Below are 19,184 nucleotides of genomic sequence, written 5' to 3' on the forward strand. Positions count from 1 at the left end.
GATCTTGGAAGCCAAAAGAAAAATAATTGCTCCTATATACTGGACATTTATGGCCCAGACACTGTTTTACTTAATCCTCACAAAATATCTATGAGGTAGGTATTATTACCTCCATTTTTTACATGAAGAAAACAAACTGGCAAACTTGAAGATTACGGAGCCTGAAGTTAACCTGCCAGGATTTTTTTTAATTCAGAAAAACCTCAAAAAGTGAACTATGGGAAACAACCCAGTTCCTGCGAAGATGGCCGCTTCAGGGTCTTCAGGTCCTCAGCATCCCTTCGCAGCTCTTCCAAGTGAGAATTATGGGATTTTGGCCCCACCTGTGGAAATCAGATACACTCCAGAGCTAGATGCTGTACACCTAGCAAGTGAGGGCTTCATACTATTAGAACAAGCTGCCACAATCATCTGTGCAGTCTGCCCAGCTCTAAGGGACATGTTTTTGGAGGTACCATTTGCCACTTCCAAGTCTGATGCTCCAGCTCCATGGCTAGCAAGCACATATGGGAAACCAGAATCTCTGATTCCACACACAGGTTACTGATGAACAACTACAACACGACTCGTTTTGTATCATACAGTGTTCAACATTCTCATTGCAATATTCAGAGATTCTGGTGACAACAGACATTGCTCTGCCAAAGCCTATTCAGTGCTTTCAAAGCAGCCAGTAGCACTGCTCTGGTGCACATGCTGTATCCACCTTGAGAAGTCTCAACATGCTACATCTGTTGTGGCACAGTCATGTGTCACAAAGTGTTAGCTGGAATTCTATGTAGCTTATAGGCCGGGCTGCGCAAATGATGGTTCAAGTGCACATAATCTCAAGTGAGGTTCAAATGACCACACTTAATACAGCTGACACATTTCTTTAGAGAATTTAATTCCATGCTGATGTTATATCTTGGAGTGATTGATGAGATCCCCAAGTTCCGTGAAGCATACAACGAACTCAAAGTGAAAACGGGGAGCTGGTTCCCCTATTCTAAGGCAATCTGCCACTCAAACACTTCTTGTTGCACCAATAGCATTCGGAAGCTTGCCCCTGCAGCCCTGCATTGCTCATGGGAAACAATCCCCACAATGAGGAACTACCGAGCTGGCAAACCCACAACTGGGGGTATGCCTGACAACAAGCTCAGTGAGGGCGCTTAGGGAAAAGCTCCCGAAGTCAGGAGGAGCATTCTTTACTCCGGAACAGCGTCACATCCTTGAGTTGTTTGGGGTTATAGGGGAGATCTTGGAACAGGTGTATAGGAAGTCAAGCAAAAGAAGAGCTGACCTGTCAATGGAAGATGATTAATCATTTAAGAGAAGAAAAAGAACTATGAAGCCTAATGCATCAGTGGGCCTGTTAGTGCAGAATTCTTTCTAGTTCTACGGATTTCGCAATATTCAAATCCTTGGTGGCCTTTGCCAGTGCCACCTCAGCGGGTGGTGAAGCTGGAGGATAGATGGCAGAGGTCTGAAGAAACGTGAAGTGTAGACAGGGGTGGAGACGACGTGACGTTTAGAAAAGACGAATACGGGAAAGACTGGTTTGGAAACTGATTTAAAGGGAATGAAGGGTTTGGAGGGATCTTATATTTTTGAAGACTGGAAAAACACATATGGGTTCTCTCAGTCACGAAAATTCCCGGGGCACTTAGAATGGATTGAAAACGCTCGCGTCCTCTCACCACCATTTCCCCGGCTGGGCTCCTGCGGGCCCCTGCGGCCCCCTGCGGCCCCCGGGAGAAGTTGGGGCGGGGTTTTTCTCCTGCCGCAGTTACCGGAAGTGACGCATCCTCTCGCGAGAAGAGAGACCCGCGAGCCTCGGCAGCCCGGAACCGGCCTCGGAACAGTGGCGGGACCTGAAGACTCTAGCCCTCCCGCCCCATGGAGCGGCCCCCGGGGCTGCGGCCGGGCGCGGGCGGGCCCTGGGAGATGCGGGAGCGGCTGGGCACCGGCGGCTTCGGGAATGTTTCCCTGTACCAACATCGGGTGAGGCGGGGCGCGCGAGGGAGCGGCGGTGGGTGTTCGTCAGGGCGCCTGTGGAACACAGTGACTATCAGTATGTGAGAGATTGGTGGTGAGACCTTGGGCAGTATTGTGGGCCAGTGAGCGTGTATGTGTGTGTCTGTGTGTAAGAGAGAGAGCGCACAAGTTGTGTTTGTGAACCTGGTGTGTGAGTCCGAGGTTGTACCAGAGGTCCTGGTCAGTGTGTGTGAGGTAGAGCTATTATGGGGAACTTTTGTTATGACTGTCAAAATGTGACAAAGTGTTTACTGAGCGTGACGGGTTCGTGTGTGTCCCTCTGAATGCAGGGTCAGGGTGTGTAAGGCAGACGCACATCAGAGTGTGTGTTATGAGCATAAGTGTGGGAGAAGATGGGCCTACCTGTTGGAATGTGTGTTCATGTGTGTACTTGGAGGCCTGTGATGTCTGTAGTGCTTGGAGTAGGTAAGAACGGTGTCATGGTGTGTCCACAGTTAAGCTTTTGGACGCATTGGGTGGGCTTCGGAATTGGGGACGCGTTCTAGGTAATGAACAAATGAGGATCAGCTGGTAAAAATGATCATGGCTTCACAAGGGAAGGAGATAGATTGAGGGTGAGGTGCTCTAGCAGGTGGAAGACAGTCAACATCAGACTTGGGAGTTGTGCTTTGATTTAACTGAAAATGTTTAACCATTGTAGCAACAGCTAACAATCATGTTTGAGCCAGTCTTTTGATACACCAATAAAAGTTATGAACCCTTTCCGCAGACAAATGCACAGATGCACACCCACACAACTCTATGCATTGCCGTTTGAGAGGGTCCGTGCTCTTTTGAAGGACATTCACAGACCTGTTAGGTTTATAGACCCTGGAATAATAATCCCTGCAGTATAGCTTTTGTTTTGTCATGTATGAAATGTTTATAATAATGTATGTACATCATGGGTCTGTTTGAGAGTTAAATAAGGTAATGATGTGTCTAAAGCTAAATAGAGTACCTGGCCCATGGTAAGCCCTCAGATGTTAGCTCCTGCTGCTGCTGTGTTGTTGCTATTGTCATCATCTTCATCATCATTAATTGACATTAAAAAAGGAAATGTCAAGGTAAAAGTGGTGTTCTCAAAGATTTTTTGTAAAAGATAAATCTGTGTGGAAAAACAGATGGGACAAGATGAACAGTTAAGGTATTACTAAAATGCTTGCATGGGCCTATGAATTAAGAAGTGGGTTGAAGAGGAGAAAGCATGATTTGCTGTCCTAAGAAATATGGGTGTGAGTAGAGAGCCCACCATATAGGGTGGGAGGTAGGGTAGATGGGAATCTACCTGGGAGGAATAGGCTTGTTTGTGTGGCAGTTGCAATGACAAATGTCACTGATATAACTGAGGACATTTTGTGAAGCAGGTTTCTAGATAGAGCATAGGAGGGAATCTCGGAGACAGGGAGAAAGGAAGGTGAAGGACTAAGGCATTAAGTACTTTGACAGCCAGACAAGTAGTAAATTTAATAATTTTCACCATCAGACATAAGGCACTCAAAGAGTAAAGAGAGGGAGCCGAATACTTCCAGCAGAATATTGACTGTGGTCTTGTTATCTAAACCTGCCCCTCAGTCTGGTCATAAGAAAAAGAAGTATGCATGCTAGCATGCTTATGTGACTGCTTTGCTTGGTCCCTGGCTGGGGATGGATGAATACATCAATTTTTTAAAAAAATTGTGGTAAAGTATAATATATAACATAAAATTTACCATTTTAACCATTTTTAAGTGTACAGTTCCGTAGCATCGTACGTTTACATTGTTGTGCAACAGTCATCACCATCCATTTCCAGAACATTTTCATCTTCCCAAATTGAAACTTTGTACCCTTTAAACAATGATAACACACCCCTCTGCCCCCATTTCCTCCTCCCCCCAACCTCTGGCAACCACCATTCTACTTTCTGTCTCTATGGAATTCATCACTTTTTAAATGGAAGAGATTTGGGTTCCTCTAGAATCTTAGAAATCTCTCAGGAACTTTCCAGATGTCCACAGTGACCCTTCCCCAGAACTGGGACGTTTGACAACTGAGTCTGTAGTGAGAAGAGAAGAAATCCTCTGTCATAAGACTTGGAAACAGCATCATTACCTTTTCACTTACAGCTTTGAGTTTACAGCTTTCAAGATCCTTGTGTTTTGGTGGAAGCCACGTCTCAATATTTCACCTATGCTTCTTAAATCACAACGAGAAAGGGAAAAGGATGTGAGATGGTTTATTTAGCTAATTACTGTGCTGGGTGCTGATGGTACCAGCATCAACAAAAACAGTATTTTCTACCCTCAAGGAAATTTCAAGCCTAGTGGGAAAAGTAGACACTTTAGGTACAATTTGGTACCCTATATAATGAAGGTATTGGTAAAGTGATGTGGAAGCATGGCAAAATAACCAAAGAACTCTTCCTAGGGAATAGGGTGGCACATCTCAAAACGTGTTTGGAAAAACTAACCTTGTGAAATGCTTTGAAAAAAGGACACAGTGATCAGTACGTTGTATAAATGCTGCATATAATATTTATTCATTTGGAGAGTCATAACCCACATTAGCATATTAAAAGCTCTGTGAAGTACTATAGTAAAGAAACTAATTTAACTTAGTATTTTCCAATTTTTTTTTTGTGGTTAAATATACATAACATTTGCCATTTTAACCATTTTTAGGTGTACAGTTCTGTGGCATTAAGTACCTTCACATTTTGTGCAGCCATCACCACCATCCATCTCCCGAATATTACCTTTTTTTTTTTTAAACACAGAACTCTTCTTTTTTTTGTTTTGCTGGACATCCATAAACTTTCCATAGAACGTTCTTTATGAAAAGGTAGAGTGAAGAAGGCCTTCACAGAGTAGGTGAAATATAAACTGAGAAGTTGAAGGATCCTATAGGGTGGGATATTTTCGAAATAGATAGCTTCCTGCCTTATTCATATATGATCATTTAGGACTTAATGTTTTTCATGGTTAGATTGACTCCCTGGTAGTAAAAGCTTACATGGGACCTAGCAACAACCGGGTACCTACGCAAAACAAAAGGTTGGAGGGAGGGAGGATAGTGGTTAGGTTGGATTGTAGTCTGTCCTAGTTCCTTACTCTCTCTCTATACATCAGCTGTCTTATCTCTAGCTATCCCCCATTTCAGACCATCCCATACAAGCTGTCTTGCTTCCTGTTCCTGGGCTGCATTATTACTGTTGCCAGAATGTGATGAGGTCTGGCTACTTCCTGTAATGTGCATCAGGTTGGGTTTGATTTCAGTTAGAATTGGCTGAATTACTAGTCATAGAGGCAAGAGCTGTTAGGTTCATTTTATAGATATGGAAATATACAATCATTGTTAAGATTTTTTAATGTCATTTGGAATGCAAAGATTAGGAACTAATTTTGGAGTTTTTTTTAATTAGGTTTGGTCATTTTTTTAAAAATAAATTTATTTTTATCTTTGGCTGTGTTGGGTCTTTGTTGCTGTGTGCCGGCTTTCTCTAGTTGCGGCGAGCAGGGGCTCCTCTTCCTTGCGGTGCGGGGGCTTCTCATTCTCTTGTTGCAGAGCATGGGCTCTAGGCGCGCAGGCTTCAGTAGTTGTGGCACGTGGGCTTGGCAGTTGTGGCTTGCGGGCTTTAGAGTGCAGGCTTAGTAGTTGTGGAGCACGGGCTTAGTTGCTCCGTGGCATGTGGGATGTTCCTGGACCAGGGCTTGAACCCGCGTCCCCTGCATTGGCAGGCGGACTCCGATACGTGGGCCTCTCACTGTTGCAGCCTCTCCCATTGCGGAGCACAGGCTCCGGACGCGCAGGCTTAGTGGCCATGGCTCACGGGCCTAGCCGCTCCGCGGCATGTGGGATCTTCTCGGACCGGGGCACGAACCCGTGTCCCCTGCATCGGCAGGCGGACTCCCAACCACTGTGCCACCAGGGAAGCCCCAGGAGGACTCTTAACCACTGCGCCACCAGGGAAGCCCTAGGTTTGGTCATATTAAAACTATTTCTTGCTGTTGAGCTTGGGAGCCCTGCGTTATTCTCCTCATTCTAGTTATGCTGGAGCCTGGGGCCCTTGTTAGCTGTCTTGACTAAATTCAAAAAAGAGTTTACTGGGGAGACAGGGCCTTTGTATTATTCTAGCAGTATATATGAGACAGTGTTCTGAAGAGATCTGTTATAGGATCAGCCTCAGTGACTTTTTGCTTGTGTGCTTTGGTGTGTTTGAAGGTCAGTTTTAAAGCATTAGTTTAATAGTCTCATGGTTTACCTGGCAAAAGCATTGGCTCAAGAGAACTGTAGATAAATATGTTTAATTAGTAAAGCTAAAGAGTTTTGTTTCCCCAGGTTGGCATTTCTTTCTTAGCAAGTAAATCTGCACAAGAACCTAATTTATAATTTTCTGTTGACTTTCTATTTTGGCAGGAACTTGATCTCAAAATAGCAATTAAGTCTTGTCGCTTGGAGCTAAGCACCAAAAACAGAGAACGGTGGTGCCATGAAATCCAGATCATGAAGAAGTAAGTGTACTTGATGACTTAAGTTTCCCCAGTTTTGCAGCCCATCCAGATGTCATCATAGGGAAGGAGGCTAGGAATCCATTCTTCTTAGGATATTTTGACGAACATATTTTTCTCTTTCTCATTAAATATATGTGTTCTATTTCAAGTAATAACATCACATCATGCTTAGGTAGGTTTAGTTTAAAAAGTCAGCTATGTATTATCAGACTCAGCTTTCTGAGAGCAGAATCTGTTTCTTCTAGATCTTGGGCAGTGCTCGTCTATTACACTTTATAGTTAAGTAACAATCACTACTCTCATTTCCTTACTCTCACCTACTTTGTTAAACAGTGTATCTATTGCTTTGTAAAAAATTATCTTCAAAGTTAGTGGCTGAAAACAACAAACTTGGTGTCTCACAGTTTCTGTGGTTTAGGAATTTGGGAATGACTTAGGTGGGTGGTTTTGACTCAGGATATCCCTTCTGAAACATCTCAAAATGTTGACTGGGGCTGCAGTCTTCCAGAGGCTTGAGTGGGGCTGGAGTATCCACTTCCAAGCTTATTTAGTGGCTGTTTGTTAGAGGCATCGATTCCTCACCATATGGGCCTGTCCATAGGGAAGTTTGAATGTCTTCATGACATGTCAGCTAGCTTTCTCCGAAGTCAGTGATCTGAGAGAGAGAGCAAGTTGAAAGCTGACATATCTTTATGATCTTTCCTCAGAAGTAACACTCCATCCTTTACAAATAATTTTTTTATAAATGTATTTATTTTATTTTATTATTTATTTTTGGCCGCATTGGGTCTTTCTTGCTGCACGCGGGCTCTCTCTAGTTGTGGCGAGCAGGGGCTACCCTTGGTTGTGGTGCACAGGCTTCTCATTGAAGTGGCTTCTCTTGTTGCAGAGCGCGGGCTCTAGGCACGCGGGCTTTAGTAGTTGTGGCACATGGGCTCAGCTGTTGTGGCTTGCAGGCTCTAGAGTGGAGGCTCAGTAGTTGTGGTGCACAGGCTTAGTTGCTCTACGGAATGTAGGATCTTCCCGGACCAGGGATCAAACCTGTGTTCCCTGCATTGGCAGGCGGATTCTTAACCACTGCGCCACCAGGGAAGTCCTACAAATAACTTCTATTTGTTAGAAATTAGTCACTAAATACAGCCGCTACTCAAGGGAAAGAGAATTAAGCTTTTGAAGGGAGAAGTGGACATATTTTAAAACCTCCATGGGTAGTGTGCTAATATGTACTTGCAAATAATTCTTCTAGTTGTCACAACAACCCTGAGTTTAGGCATTATCTCTGTGTTATAAAGCAGGAAGTTGAAGCTTATAGAGTCATACAACTGGTAGGCAGTAAGAGTCTGGATTTGAAAAAATAAATAAATAAATAAACTGGTAATCTAGTAAAAAAAAAAAAAAGAGTCTGGATTTGAAATAAGTACTTTCTGACTAAAGTGTTCTTGATGCACTATAATGGTTCTCAAACTTGGCTGTGTGGCAGAATCACTAGGAAAGCTTGTTAACAATATAAATCCTCAGGCCCTACACATGGAAATTCTGTTTCTTTAGGTCCCTAGGCCCTGGGAATCTATTCCAGTTTTGAGATCCACTGCATGATGATGATGATGATGATGGGATGATATATTGCTAAGGTTAAAAAAAGATGTTAGGAAATAATATATAATGTGATTTGATATTTATTGAAAAAAATGTATTTGTGCCCAAATTAAAAACTGGGAGGAAATATGCCAAAATTTTAATAGTGATCACAGCTGGGTGACACTGTAAGTGATTATGGGAGAGGTAGTATGATATAGGCTTTGGAGCCAGACTGCCAGATTTGAATCCTTACTTGACCACTTACTCGCTGTGTGATCTTATGTTACTTAACCAATTTGTGCTTCAGTTTTCTCCTGTGTGATGAAACTCTTAAAAAATCTACCTATAGTAGGATTATTGTGATAAGTAAATGAGTTAATGTATGTAAAGTGCTTACTACTTGGCATATAAAAATGTAATAGTAGTAATTGTGATAGTATTTTAATCTAGATTTTCTTGTTAACAAGTATTAATTTTTAATTATACAAATGAGAGATTAGAATATTATAAATAATGTCAGCCATTCTTCCCCTCACTGCCCCCCAATTAACTACCATTTCAAACTCAGTTCCTTTTCATTGGAAACAAATTTTTTATTATAATGTTTTCCCCTTGTTAGGTTGAACCACGCCAATGTTGTAAAGGCCTGTGATGTTCCTGAGGAATTGAATTTTTTGATTAATGATGTGCCTCTTCTAGCAATGGAATACTGTTCTGGAGGAGATCTCCGGAAGGTAGTGTGGATGTTTTGAGATGATGAGATAGTAAATCATGAACTTTAGCAGTGTTCGAATCCCACTCAATACAGTAGAGTAAGAGTCAGAAGTGTATGGCCTGTTCTCTGCTTTTGTGGCTGCTTTCTTACTATAGCAGCAGAGTTGAGTAATTGTGACAGATTATATGGCCTGCAAAGCCTAAAGTACTTACTTTCTGGCCCTTTGCAGGGAATATTTGCTGACACCTAATTTACAACATGCATTTTTTATTATTGGTGGTGGTGTTTTCAGGATGGGACTGTATTGATGGTTTTAGTCCACAGTATCAGTGTTTAAAGTGTTTATTAATAAGTTGTTTTCTCTGTTGCAAATCTTTCTTTCTGATCTCATTTTAAACCTACCATATGGCTATCTTTACATATTTATCTGTGAGATTTTTCAACTTTTTCGATTTCAAAAACTTTCTCCCTTTATCTTTACTTGTATAAACCTTGTCATGAAATTTACATGTCCTCAGTATGGATTTGGTAATTTTCCTCCTTATATTTTCTTAATCATGACATTTTCTTATTTGAGTATTCTCTCAGAGTATAATGATTAATGATTAATATATCGGTATTACTGCCCAGCAATATTGGCAATATACATTTTTAGACTCTTTTTTTCTTTAGCTACTCAACAAACCAGAAAATTGCTGTGGACTTAAAGAAAGCCAGATACTTTCTTTACTGAGTGATATAGGTATGTAATCAATATGAAAATGCCATCATAATTTAATGCCCCTTTGGTCTATAAAAGATTCTATATACTACTTGGGAATTAGGAGAATTGTTGATGTACTGTACAAAGCATAGGTTTTTAACTATAAGAAACTTTATAAGAAATTTTTTATCTGTAAGAAATTATTAGAAAAATTTAACTATTACCGTTGATGCTAAGTTAAAATTAGGATATTTTGTTTTTTATTTTTTGTGTTTGGCTAGGTGTCCATTTGACTAATAGATGTTCCAATTGCCAGAAAAAAAAAACGGTGTGAAATGACCTTATTGAGTTGTACTCCTGCTCCCTCCCTGATTAACATAGTAACTTTATTTACCAGGGGCATTGCATCTCATGGGCCCAGGTTCTTTTAGGGTGAAGTCTCTTTTTAATCATGATTACTCCTGCAAAGTTCCTAAAATAACAAGGACGTAGGCCCTTGGAGGAAGTTCAAAAGCCCAGACTATGTTTCTCTGTATATTTTGATTTTGCTTCTTTTCTTAGGTCATGGAGGCAAAAGTCTAGTTGAAGAGGGTGATCTAGGTCGGAAGGAAAGGCTCCAATGATAAATACAGGGATTTTCTCAATTGCTTGTTCCATTTCTTTTTAATATTAATTTTCATAAGTTAAATGAATACATGTTACAATTCTGCAGTATTTGTTACTGTATTTTCTGTGGAGAAAATCTGAGCTTCTATTAAATCATTAATCATGTAGTTATGGTCCATATAAATTCGAGCATCAGAGCAGATCTGTACAAAATGTGAGATGAATTTTTTTTAATTCAGTGTTGTTTATTACCTGAAAATACATTTTAAACTTTATTTAGGATCTGGGATACGATATTTGCATGAAAACAAAATTATACATCGTGATCTAAAACCTGAAAACATAGTTCTTCAGGATGTTGGTGGAAAGGTAGGTAAAACCTGAAGAAATGTTCATGCCAATCGAATAGAGTCTCCATGATGTAGTTTAGTCTTTGAGGTTTGGTGCCCTCCATAGCATTCTATACTTCATCCCAGCCCTCACTACACTGAAGTGTGGTTTTGTGTTTAGCTGTTTGTCTCCTCTGCTAATACAGTTAGCTCCATTAGAGAAGGACTACACCTGTCTTGTTCATTTCTTTTTTCCAGCACAGTATCTAGCAGAGGTAGTAGGCAGTGAGTAAGTAATTTGTTAATCCTTAACGAAGCACATCCAAAAAACACACACATCCTCGGTCTGCTTTAAGAAAAAAATATGTTTAAAGTATGTTTCTTATTTAAGAAAAACAAAACAAAACTCTTTCTCCTCCCCAAAAGTCCTAAGTTCTATATTTAATTAAAATTCAAAACCTTGAATTCTCAGATTCCTAAAAGAGTCAGCTTGAGAAGAACCAGAAATTGTGAATTGATTCCTGGAACGTATATTTTTATCAAAGTAATTAGAGCAGTTTTCTTGCTTCTGGTGCCCAAATTCCATTCCAATAAAGACGTAAAGCCAAGAATCTAAACCTTGAATTGGATTGTGTGGCCTTAGTAGTGAAGATAATGATCAGTTGGAGGTGATGAAACCTTGATGATGCATCTTCTCTTAGAAGCTCTTTGTGTATGCTTTGCACCAACTATTTGGGGTTTTTTTGTATCCCGAGACTTCAGGATATTCTTGAAGTTAGATAGGTGTTTACTCACATTGATCCACTCTAAAATGGTATGATGCTTCTTACAAGTTTGGAAGTTGCCTTTGCCTTCCAGTTTTAATGAATCAAGCTTATTCTGAATATACCAAAGTAAAAATTAATAGCCAGTCTATATTTAGTTTTTACCATATGTCAGACACTGTTAAATTATTTTCACTATTTCATTGAATCCTAATAGCAATTCTGTGAAGTAGGGATTGTTAGTAATACCATTACATAGGAAACTGAGAGAAGTTAAGTAACTTCATCAAGATCACATGGCTATTTAAGTGATGGAGCTCAGGCCTGAAACATGTTTGTGTTATTTCAGAGCCCATGCTCTTCACCACCACCCTCTCCAGAGCCTTATAAGGACATCATTGCCTTTCCTTTTCAAATTTCTCAACCATTTAATACTTAACTATTTTGCAGATTATGCATAAAATAATTGACTTAGGATATGCCAAAGATGTTGATCAAGGAAGTCTGTGTACATCTTTTGTGGGAACATTGCAATATCTGGTAAGACATGTATTGTTTCTTTGAATTTAAGTGTACAGGATTCTCATTCTTATTTCTGAAGGTCGTGAATATAATAGTTCAAAACTCATGTAGCTTTTCTCTTACAGTGTTGATGTTTAAAGCATTTTTTCTTTTTAAGGCCCCAGAGCTCTTTGAGAATAAGCCTTACACAGCCACTGTTGATTATTGGAGCTTTGGGACCATGGTGTTTGAGTGTATTGCTGGGTATAGGCCTTTTTTGCATCATCTGCAGCCATTTACCTGGTAAGAAATGGGAGAGAACTTTGGTATGATTAATGGGAATGGAAATTTTCAGTTGCCCACTTCCCCCCCAACCTTTCTTTAAATGGTATAATTGCTTTTTAACACATAATTGGATAAAATTAAAAGGCAAAAATTCTTAGTGTTTGTGAGAATCAGGTTGTCAACTGAGGTAGCTTTTGCTTTTATAGGCATGAGAAGATTAAGAAGAAGGATCCAAAGTGTATATTTGCATGCGAAGAGATGACAAGAGAAGTTCGGTTTAGTAGCCATTTACCTCAACCAAATAGCCTTTGTAGGTATGTATATTTTAGTTGAGGAAGTTTGCCTCAGTTTCTTCAGGGTTTTAAAAGAACAGTAGTAGAGTTGTTGTCTGTTTCAAACAGCATTATCCAGTGGAACTTTCTGTGATGATGGAAATGTTTTATATCTGTGCTGGCCACATGAGTATCTGAATACTTGAAAGGTGGGTGGTATGACTGAAGAACTGAATTTGAAATTTATTTAATTTTAATTAACTTAAGTGTAAATGCAAATAGCCACTTGTGACTAGTGGCCACCATATGGACAGCACAGGTCTAGTGGGAACAAGAACTGCCATTCAACTGATTGGCTTAGGTGCTAAGAACACTCTTGGGATACTGTGGTGAATGGGTTCCTTAGGGAATGGAACTGGATTCACCTGTTGGAGTTGCCGGTAACTTGCATATGTGGGTTTGGGGTTGTTTTTTTATGGAAAAAAGGCTTATCATGTGTCATTTCATGAATTATTTGAAAGTAAGATATAAAATGATACAAATAATGACAAAGGAAATGGACAACCTGTAAAACTACCTTTTCTTTTTTTACAAAACTAAAAGAAAATTGGAACGTAATGAGTTTTATCCCATTTTTGTATGTTTTCTAGTTTAATAGTAGAACCCATGGAAAACTGGCTACAGTTGATGCTAAACTGGGATCCTCAGCAGAGAGGAGGACCTATTGATCTTACTTTGAAGCAGCCAAGATGTTTTGTATTAATGGATCACATTCTGAATTTGAAGGTTAGTTTGAATGGGGTCTACTTCATAAGACTTGCATTGAAGTTAACAAACTTATTTGGAAAATGGGCATAAATATATTTTAATAATCTTTTCCTGATGCTTATATGAAAAAGATGATGATATTCTTAGAGTGGATGCATTTTTATTTCTTTAGTAAGCGTTCTCAGTTTTACTTTGAAATGGTCTTGTTGATTATTCCTTTGTAGCATCTTTTGGGTTTTCCCCTTTTTCATATTGGTACCATTTCATTCATTTAGGTCTAATCGTACTAGATTTGGTTTGGTGAGGAAGGTTCCTACCTGGCTTTCATGCCTCTATATTTCCTTTCCATCCTACAGTCCATGCAACATGAACTGCCTGTCTCATCTTCTGAAAATGCTTTTTCATTCTCCTGTCCAGGAAACTTAACAGTTCTTTCTTGCCTACCAAGTCAAGTCTAAACTGATCTGCTTGGCTTTTGGGGGCTTTCTTAATTCAGGTCCACCCCATCCAAGTGCTTGTTTCGTTTCTCTTACCCTTTACTTCACTTAGGACCAGCTTGTCACTGCTCCTTATGCCATCAAGTCCATTATGCATTTTTGTGCTTCGACAGATGCTTCTGCCCAGACTGATACCTATCTCTGTGTATCTCCTCACCTACACTGGCATGTATTCAACTTTCCTTTTCTCTGAATGGTCTCTACTTCACAGTTTGTCATTTAATCATTTTTACTATTATATATTCTCTAATTGTTTCTCATCTTCCACTCATGCCTCTCTCTACAGATTGTCTTTTCAATGCTAGGATTGTTTTTACTACTTTTATTAACAGTTGTCTACCCTACCACCACACCGTCCCTATGCCAGCATTGTGTACAAAGCAGGGCATGCACCAGGTTCTCAGTAAATATCCAGTGATATGAATGAGAGGTTCTATTATGCTGTATACCCCAAAACAACTCTCATCTATGGTCTTTTCATATTTGTTGATTGCTTGTAGCAGGTAGCATTTCTAAAATTGAAATGAGAAAGAACTAGTCATATAACGTTTTACTCTCATGTTGATATACTTTTTTTTTTTTTTTTTTTTGTGGTACGCGGGCCTCTCACTGTTGTGGCCTCTCCCGTTGCGGAGCACAGGCTCCGGACGTGCAGGCTCAACGGCCATGGCTCACAGGCCCAGCCACTCTGCGGCACGTGCGATCTCCCCGGACCAGGGCACGAACCCATGTTCCCTGCATCGGCAGGCAGACTCTCAACCACTGTGCCACCAGAGAAGCCCAATATACTTTTTTAAATAGGAACTTGAGGCCATGTTGGTGTCATTCTTGGCTAACATTGAAGAGATATCTGATATCATGATTTGGTTTTCTTCTACTGTGCCAAGGAATAAATCATCCCCCAATGTGTTAGACAAGCAGGACTTGGTGACACTCTTTAGTTCTTTGTTGCCTTCAAAAAATTTCGGTTTTTATCTCAGATTTTTTTTAGCCTTGTCATGGTAATCATAGCATCACTTTTACTTGGAAGGGGTCTGTGAGCATGTGCTTGTTGTAGAGCATGGGGAAAGAGTCCTCCTATGTGTTTTGTGGTCTATAGGCTTTAGTTCAGTTTGCAACACCACGGTTTGCATATCTGTGAATCTGAGCAAATATATATATATATATATATATAAAATATATATATATACACACACACATTTATAGCTCAGGTACAGTAATGTCTTCTTTAAAAGATCAATATTATTTTGAGGTTGTACAGAATAAGGTATGTGTAGGGTACTATTCATAGTAGTTCAGGGATGCTTCCTAGACGTAATAATAGGACTGAACTTTGAAGGATAAGTAAGTGTTAATCCTGGGAATGGGCAGGAGGAAAGATTTACAGGCAGGGGAATGTCATGCACACAGAAGCATGAACTGCAAAACAGGTTGGTATTATTGCAGGGCATTTTTCTGAGGTGTTTATTACATTGTTCAAGGAGGGAATGGCATATTTTTCCAACTGTTTATTATGAAAAACTTTAAGTATGTAGCAAAGTTGAAAAAAGTGTACTGAACATTCTTTGCCACTAAGAGTCTCTCCTTAGCTTTCTCTTCTTCCATATTACTTTTCTTCCTTTTCTTTGGCAGTCTCTCCAGTTGTATAACTTTAACTATAAACTGAGTATGGATAACTTCCAAATTTATCTCCTTAGTTGTGACTATACAACTCTGCAGAGTATTTATAACTACACTTGGTGGTCCCACTTATCCAAGACATAATTCATTAAAAACTGAGCACATTTGCTCCGTTAATTACTTCTGCAGCTTTTCCTGTGCCTCTTACTTGCACTGTCACCCTTCCAGTTACCTAGGTCGGGAACTTTGGCTATCTGACTATTCCATGTTCTTCAATTTACATATCCAATTATTTTGTGAGATGTATCTTTTGAATGTTTTAACAATTCTGAACTTGCCAGGTTCTCAATTTAGAAAGCCTTCCATAGTTCCCTTTCAAAGTCCAAACTCTTAACATTGGTATTCAGAATCTACCTTGGTCTCATTTCATCCTGCACTTCCAGGCTTAGCTCCTGTTATGCCCTAAGGGGACATCATTTTAGGTACATTTGAACTGAGTAATTTTTATTCTCTGATTATGCTCATCCCCTTCTACGTCTCTGCCTACCTTGTTGTTTTCTGCCTAGAAGAACCTTTCTTCTTTAATCTTTTCTTGTTCTGATCATTCTTCCTTTTCAAAGTTTAGCTCAAATAGTGCGTCCTTTATAAAGCATCCCTCTCCTCCCACCAAGTAATCTCCTTTGGAATTGGCACAATATTTTACATCATTACAGTACCTATTGCATTTTGCATTGTATTTTAGTTCTTTCAATGTTTCTTTAATATCTTTTATTTGACTGTTATCCTATGGAGGGCAAGGATCAGTAAGTTACTCAATTTGCATACCCATTACTAGTACAACACACTAAATAGTATGTACCATAGTAGGTACTTATCAAATATTTGAGTGAACAAAAAGGTTAATTTAGGTTGTATTTCCTCACGCTTTCTTTTGCTCCCTTCTAGCTCGGCTTTAGTAGTGGGATGCTATGATCACCCCACCCTAGTTTGAAATATACCCTGTATAAAAGTAAATGTCCACCTTAGGATTTTCATACTAAATTTCTGCTATTGTTCTTAGTGGTCACTGTCACAGTGTGAAATCTGCCTAGGCCAGGATGGAATGGAAGATCTCAGCTGGTATGCTTGTACTGTAATCCATGTCAACTTGGAAGATTACCTTCTCTTCCCCCCACCTTTTTTAAACTTAGAAGGTTATTGTATATTAAAAGAAAATTAGTGCTTTACTTCTGTAATAAACGTTTCTAGCAGAGATAATTTTAATCATTTGTATACACTGGTCAATATAAGGCGTTGGGGAAACATAGGTATTAACTTTGTATGGCTTATCTAAGGACAGTAGAAGGAAAAGGATTTAAAATTACGTTGTGTTCAAAAGACTGACCTCTAACTCTGTGGCTGTCCTTGGTTACCGGGGTAGAGCCCCACCTAACTCAGTCTCACACTTACTTGGCCTATATCAGGCTACTTTCATTGGGGCTTTAGGCAAGAAGTTCTCAGAGCTCTGGTTTCTGTCTTTGCCAAAATGGAGATTAGAAGATCTAATTAATAGGATGTTATGTGAAAGCACTTAACTTGTTGGCATCTATTAGGCAATTCATAAACATTTCCTTCCAGGTCAGTGATATATTTCTCAAAATAAGTGTTACCTTTTTATTTATTTATTTATTTATTGAATTTTTGAATTTTATTTTATTTATTTATTTTTTTATACAGCAGGTTCTTACTAGTTATCTATTTTATACATATTAGTGTATATATGTCAATCCCAATCTCCCAATTGATCCCACCGCCACTACCCCTCCCCGCCACTTTCCCCCTTGGTGTCCATACGTTTGTCCTCTACATCTGTGTCTCTATTTCTGCCCTGCAAACCAGTTCATCTGTACCATTTTTCTATAAGTGTTACCTTTTTAAATTGGGGGTTTTATTTCTTGATTTTGTACATCCCTAGAACTTTGAAACTTTATTCTTTGGAACTAACATCTGTTGCAGTAGAAAAGTAAACTCTATCTTCAGTTTTCAGACTGTCATTCTATAATTATAGAAGGAGATCTCACTTTGGAAAAGGAATGAACCTTGTTTAATGCAGAGATAATGCCTTTTGCTTAAATTCTCTTTAGTATCTAGCACTGAATCTTTTATGTAGCAAACGATCAATACTTATTTCTCTTTTTTCTTATTTAAACAGATAGTACACATCCTAAATATGACTTCTGCAAAGATCATTTCTTTTCTGTTACCACCTGATGAAAGTCTTCATTCACTACAGTCTCGTATTGAGCGTGAAACTGGAATAAATACTTGTTCTCAAGAGCTTCTTTCAGAGACGGGAATTTCTTTGGATCCTCGGAAACCAGCCTCTCAGTGTGTTTTGGATGGAGTTGTAAGACAATTCTAATATACCTAGAGTATAAGAAGTCACAGAGGGATTGCATGCCCTGCGTTTTTGATGTATACTTGGAATCCTTTGGGGGATGGTCCACATCTTAGAATTCTTCTTTTAGTTTTATCCTACTCATTACGCTTATTGCTTTGCAAGGTGAAAAGGTAGAAAGGAAACATTTGTTGTTTTGAACTATGCATGACTTTCTCTTTGGTGCCACTTCCCTCCTCCCTTTTTTTTTCCCCCTTTTTTTTTTTTTTGTTTCGTTTTTTTTGCGGTACACGGGCCCCTCAGTGTTGTGGCCTCTCCCGTTGCAGAGCACAGGCTCCGGACGCGCAGGCTCAGCGGCCGTGGCTCACGGGCCCAGCCGCTCCGCGGCACTCTCAACCACTGCGCCACCAGGGAAGCCCTTTTTTCCCCTTTTTGTACTAAAGCCTAGAACCTTCAAATTAGACCAGCAGTCTCATAGGTCCTGTCAGAGGATAGATGGATGGTAAAATATGATTTTGGTCATGACTTTTTTTTTTTTTTTTTGCGGTATGCGGGCCTCTCCTGTTGCGGAGCACAGGCTCCGGACGCGGAGGCTCAGCGGCCATGGCTCACGGGCCCAGCCGCTCCGCAACATGTGGGATCTTCCCGGACCGGGGCACGAACCCGTGTCCCCTGCATCGGCAGGCGGACTCCCAACCACTGCGCCACCAGGGAAGCCCTCATTGACTGTTAATATCCATTCTGTCCACCCCAGAAAAATCACTAATTTACTTTCTACCTTTATAGATTTGCCTTTTCTGAACATTCCATATAAATGGAAACATATAATCTATAATCTCTTGTGTCTGATTTCTTTCATACTGTTATATTTTTGAGATTCATTCATGTCATAGCATATATCATTACTTTATTCCTTTTGATTGCTGAATAGTGTTCCCATTCTATGGATATTGTTGTTATGACTTTTTGCTTTTGTCCTTTTGGGTTTGGTGATTGTTTTCCACTTTAGTCCATACTACAGTTATTTATTTATTTTTCCTAAACAGAAGTTTAGACCTTAAATCTGTGAGATGTATGCTAATGAAACTGACTTCACCATTGGCATTTCAAAGTAGGAAATCTGGTGCTTAGGTACTCAGAGAACCTAGGATTTTCAAGGATCTTTTTTCTTAATTGTTTGTTTCTCTTTCAGAGGGGCTGTGATAGCTATATGGTTTATTTGTTTGATAAAAGTAAGACTGTATATGAAGGACCATTTGCTTCCAGAAGTTTATCTGACTGTGTAAATTATATTGGTAAGTATAGTTCATTTACTGACTGAGCTTTAAATCTGAAATAATATAATTTTGACTCAAAATGACTAGTAGAAATGGTCCTTTGGTGTTTCTGTTCTGTGTCTCATGCTTCAGGTTTCTATATGTGGTGAAAGATGGGTTTGTATGGTTTGAAAGGTGAAGAGGTAGATTTTAAATCACCACCAGATCCCTCATTTGGGAGAAGACTTACTTTCCTGTGGATAGGGTTCTCACATATAAAAAAATGAATCTTCACTATTAATTAAGCCCACTTTTTAGTTTCTCCTTCATTATTTAAGTGTGTTCAAATACTTCATTTTATCCTATGAATACTGCTTAACATTCAAATGATTTCATTTATC

General features: G+C 39.6%; 1 protein-coding gene across 5 annotated transcripts in view; it reads left to right on the top strand.

Moving 5' to 3' along the window:
- The first annotated feature begins 1,845 nt into the window (after positions 1 to 1,845).
- The window catches only part of CHUK (component of inhibitor of nuclear factor kappa B kinase complex), a 35,574-nt gene continuing 18,235 nt past the window's right edge, over positions 1,846 to 19,184 (top strand). For 4 of the 5 annotated variants that reach the window (XR_009522403.1, XM_060034256.1, XM_060034255.1 and 1 more), the window contains exons 1-11: positions 1,846 to 1,986; positions 6,418 to 6,512; positions 8,710 to 8,824; positions 9,478 to 9,547; positions 10,395 to 10,483; positions 11,658 to 11,747; positions 11,887 to 12,011; positions 12,200 to 12,307; positions 12,916 to 13,051; positions 17,342 to 17,536; positions 18,720 to 18,822. Coding sequence is in view for 4 of the 5 variants with exons in the window: in XM_060034256.1 (XP_059890239.1) it covers positions 1,882 to 1,986; positions 6,418 to 6,512; positions 8,710 to 8,824; positions 9,478 to 9,547; positions 10,395 to 10,483; positions 11,658 to 11,747; positions 11,887 to 12,011; positions 12,200 to 12,307; positions 12,916 to 13,051; positions 17,342 to 17,536; positions 18,720 to 18,822 (1,231 nt within the window). In the remaining variant the exon portion in view is untranslated. The remainder of the gene's footprint in view (positions 1,987 to 6,417; positions 6,513 to 8,709; positions 8,825 to 9,477; positions 9,548 to 10,394; positions 10,484 to 11,657; positions 11,748 to 11,886; positions 12,012 to 12,199; positions 12,308 to 12,915; positions 13,052 to 17,341; positions 17,537 to 18,719; positions 18,823 to 19,184) is intronic. The other variant, XM_060034257.1, reaches the window with a different exon arrangement.

The sequence above is a fragment of the Delphinus delphis genome, chromosome 16 (assembly GCF_949987515.2).
Source record: "Delphinus delphis chromosome 16, mDelDel1.2, whole genome shotgun sequence".
NCBI classification, from domain to species: Eukaryota; Metazoa; Chordata; class Mammalia; order Artiodactyla; family Delphinidae; genus Delphinus; species Delphinus delphis.